We start from the raw sequence: 4,502 nt of genomic DNA, 5'->3' as shown, positions 1-4,502 counted from the left end.
TTAAATTTAGGTAGGAGTTACAGAGCATATTATTTGAATTTATAGAACATTTTGGCACTTTACAGTGCAGCTCTATTTTGGACAGGCTGGCTCCATCAATAGCAAATTTGAATAAGTACAATACTAGAGAACTATAGCACTAAGCACACTTGCAATGAAAACAAAGCATATCTCTATAAGGGAATAGGTTTAGTTACTAACAATATTCAGCTGACTACCAAATTTGTAGCTGTGCTATTTGTCTTAGAAAGAGCATCTGAGACCAAAAGGGGTTTTAAATAACTTTATTTTCTAAAAATCCGTTCTGCAAATATGTTTTTTTCTACATGGTCACTTCTTTAAAAATGAATAGAAACACAGGCAAAGCTTATCTTGAGGGTACAGGATGGAGTCAGTCAAATTCAGCTCTTAAAGAGTTAAGGTCAACCAGGAGGAGTTCTGCACTTGGCCGCTGTAGAGCGCTGGCCCTCCAGCAGCACTGGATGATCTTCTCAAGTCTTTTCCCAGAGATGGAGTCAGTGAAGACAGCTGCTGACAGAGATGGACGGAGATTATAGGCCACCACAGCGTAGAGCACGTACTGCCGCTCCCCTGAGTAGGGCGCCTCCTTGGTAGCCATTTGCCAAAGAGTGATGGCAAAGGAGTAGATGTCAGCTTTTGGCGTTATCATCTCTCCTTTCAGGAGCTCTGGAGCTCGGTGGGTGTAGGTGCCCCCCAGGGGGTAGGGAGGAGTCTGGAAGCACAGCACGTCTTCCAGCTTCTCTGAGCAACCGAAGTCCCCAATTTTGCAGACATCCTGCTCACTGATCAGAATGTTAGCCGGCTTCAGGTCCAAGTGTACAATGTTTTGTGAGTGAAGGAAGAGCAGGCCTTTCACAATATCTAGGGAATACTTCAGACACTTTCCCAGATTTAATTGCTCTCCGGCACAGCAGTGAGGCTGCACATCCTTCTCAGAGCAGCTTGTGGCACCGTATATGACTTGGTGTAAGGTGACATTGCCACCAAACTCCATGATTATGGTGCCTAGGCTGTTAAATCCCGCAGGTGTGCGTGTGCTTGCAGCCACGACCTGCACGATGTTATCATGGCGAAGCCTTGCGATGTTGAGCTCAGCCCAGAAACTGCGCTGGGATGCCAGTCGGTTCTTGGTGCACTTGTTCACCTGTTTTATGGCCACCAGAACACCATGGTAAGTCGCCTTGTACACGGAGCCAAACCCGCCAGCTCCCAGCCTCTGCAGGAAGCACACCTGTTCCCAGTCGATGGAGCACCAGGCCAGCCGACGTGGTAGCCTTGGAGCCCTGGGAGGAGTGCCACCCAGGAAGAGCTTCCCTGCTTTACTTGGGAGCTCAGAAGGGCTGCTGCAGGGCCGCGAGTCCACCGAGGGAGAAAACTCACTGGGGAGGTAACTGTGCCGGGAAAGAGGTGAGGGCATGGCACCTTCAAAGTGGACCCCAAAGTGGCTCAGGTAAACCAAAAGAAGAGGGTCCCACGAGTTTGGAAGCATCTCTGACTCCTCCTTTGCTCCGCCCAGCGCTTTTCTCCTCTTCCTTCATTTTCCCCAAATGAGCCGTGTCTGTGCTGTTACTCACAAGGGTTTTTATCAGATGAGCGGAAGCAGTCTGAATGAAGTACAATCCTCCTTTTTAGATGAAAATATTTCCCTTCAACACTTAAAGTGACTTTTTATAAAAATAAGCTCTCCACCCAGAAGAGTTCGCCAGATAAACAGCAGTGAGCTGCCTGTGGACTCACCCCCTTTTTCCATTATTTATTATTTAATTATAAAAAAAACAGCTTTTTTTTTAAGTGTCATCCACTGAACATGATCAGTGTTCAGACTAAAGAGACTATATAGTGCAATGAAATTATTTCACATTTTGCAGGCTATAATGATTGTCAGTGTTATTCTCCAGCTGCATTAAATCACTTCCAGCAGTTATTGGCAGAAATATTTGAAATACGAACAGCTGACATTTGTTTAGCCGATTATGGGGATAATTAGGTGCAACATTCATATATGGATAAAAAATTGTAACCTTAAAGTAATTGATCCAAATACAATCACTAATACAGGTCAAAACATACACCTCCTAAGGTCATCAGGGGAAAGGAAAATTCTCTGACACTCCATTCAGCTCATATAGCAAATTAGCAAGATTTCTTAGCAACATATCGACTTCCTAACAGTCCTGTTCCATGGCAGTTTGGCCCACCCAGTAAGCTCACTTGCAAGAGAGATCTTAGACTTCACGGCAAATGAGTTACAGAAGTTTTGAAACAGAGTTGGGGGAGAAAAAAAATTCAGATTCAGAGCCATAATCAGAGCTTCAAAGAATAACAAATATGAGAGAATCCTAGAAGAGGAAAAATCCGAATAAAAATGGCACAGAATCACCACTGCCTATATATAATGTGGAAACCCAGATGTTAAAAATAAATGAGTCTTGCTACTCAACCATAAGTTCTTTCTTTCTAGTTTTTATAACTCCCCACCTCCCACTAATTTGCATTCCATATTTGAGGAAAAGACCAATAATACTAACCTGTTGATTAAAAAACATAGGAAGGTGTTAGGATCCATATTTTTTAAAAATTGGTAAAATTCTGTTTTAACTTATTGTACTTAGCATATAGGTGATGTTTAACCACCTTCATTTTTATAAAAGAGGTCTGTTTCTGAGATATATTGATTCTGAGAAGATATGTGAATAAACACAAGCCATTTACATAAACCATTTGAAGTCTGTTGGGCCCTAGGGTAGGATTTCTAGTCTATACTACCCATCTGCCTTAGATATTGTGTGTAATATTTAATCTGTTTGAGCCTTGGTTTTTTTTTTTTTCAGTTAAGAAATTAGGATAATAATAAACTTTTTAATTTTGGAATAAAAGTTCGGGAGCCCTGTACAAATAAAGAAAGTCTAAAAATGTATATTATAAAATATATTAGTAGAAAGGCAGTTGAATCAAAACCAAAATATAAAAGAATGACAGTGAAGAGAGTAAAATAAGAAAGTAATAAAATTATATTCTACAGTAAGTCTATTACAAAATTTATTTAATAGTCATCACATAGTTGGCATTATAATTTAGGTCTCCGAAACTTTTATGGTATTAGGAATGCTATATTGATCAAAAGAGTGTCATAACCTTCTTTGCAAAATGATGTGACTTGTTATATAATCTTTATGTTTAAGCTAAGAGCATAGGTAATTCATTTTACAAAGGTTGATTTTATTATTTATATAAGATACAAGGTATTAATGAAAATGTGGCACTCTACATTCACAAGCCCCAAGTTCATTATATCTAGCATCTGCCAATCTGCTCAAGAGTATTTCGTTGAATATCCATAAAACAGCCTCTGGGGCCAGATTGCCTGGGTTTCTTACTATCCTTCAGTTTCCTTATCTGTAAGATGAGGAAAATCTGCCTGAGGACTGCTGTCAGTATTCACAGTAAATACTTAGATCAGGACATGATAAGTAATTCCTAATTGCTAATTATCATTTATGAAACTCATAAAGTGTATATGGGCTCATGCTGTAAGAAGCAGATTTGTTAAGACGGTGTCAAAGCGTACCCTGCTGGGCGGCCCCGGTGGCGCAGCGGTTTAGCGCCGCCTGCAGCCCGGGGTGTGATCCTGGAGACCCGGGATCGAGTCCCGCGTCAGGCTTGTTGCGTGGAGCCTGCTTCTCCCTCTGCCTGTGTCTCTGCCCCTCTCTCTGTCTCTATGAATAAATAAATAAAAATTCTTAAAAAAAATAAAACGTACCCTGCTAGGGCTGAAGTGACTCATTACTTAAGCTAAACCGAAGTCTGACTGGTCTTCCCAACTTAAATTTTATTTGAGCTTAGATATGTTAAGAGTATATTGCCTTATTGTTATATACTAGGAATGCAGAGGGTCAACATTTATCTGATCAAATGCAGTCATCTCGTCATAGCAAATAAAGGCAAAGAATATTCGTTAATGACAGGGTAGGCACTGTCTCCTAGAAGTGCAAATGAACCAGACTGGGGGCACCCGGTGAGGAGCAGAAGGCTCTCCGGTTCTTAAAGGCTTTCCGTTTTCTGCTCCGCCTGGCAGCACGCCTGTGGGGAGCTGCGTGGGTTTCAGGCAAGGCTCGGCGTACGCATCCGCAGCTGTGGCGGCGGCGGACGGCGGCGGGGCAGCGGCGGGGCGGCGGCGGGGCAGCGCGCTGAACTCCGCTTCAGCGGCAGACGGGGAGGAGCGCGGCTCGCGGGAGACAACCTCGCGGCTCGCGCAGGGTCTTCCTCGGCTCCGGGGCTCGGGAGGGCGCCGTCCCGCGCGGCCGTGCGCAGGCGGCGGGCACGAGGACGCCGTGGGCGAGCTGCCCGAGGCCTCCCGGCCCTGGGGTCGGCGCGCAGCCTCCCGGGCGCGGGGAAGCACGTGGCCGGCCGTCCCGCCGAGGCGGCCTGTGCCCGGGCTCACTGCGCCCCGCTGCGGCGTGCCCGTGCCCCCTGCGCGCACA

General features: G+C 44.8%; 1 protein-coding gene across 1 annotated transcript; it reads right to left on the bottom strand.

Annotated features, from left to right (window-relative positions):
• Positions 1-268: 268 nt before the first annotated feature.
• On the bottom strand, positions 269-4,153 carry MOS (MOS proto-oncogene, serine/threonine kinase). Its single transcript, XM_077876902.1, has one exon. The coding sequence runs from the start codon at positions 1,508-1,510 to the stop codon at positions 392-394; it is 1,119 nt and encodes a 372-aa protein (XP_077733028.1). The 5' UTR covers positions 1,511-4,153; the 3' UTR covers positions 269-391.
• Positions 4,154-4,502: the final 349 nt, after the last annotated feature.

This window comes from Canis aureus, chromosome 28 (genome assembly GCF_053574225.1).
Source record: "Canis aureus isolate CA01 chromosome 28, VMU_Caureus_v.1.0, whole genome shotgun sequence".
In the NCBI taxonomy this organism is placed as follows: Eukaryota; Metazoa; Chordata; class Mammalia; order Carnivora; family Canidae; genus Canis; species Canis aureus.
This window is presented reverse-complemented; position numbering and strand designations above follow the sequence as displayed.

Coding starts and splice junctions, on each gene's coding strand:
- MOS (XM_077876902.1), bottom strand. CDS start 1,510: ATGCTTCCAAACTCGTGGGACCCTCTTCTTTTGGTTTACCTGAGCCAC.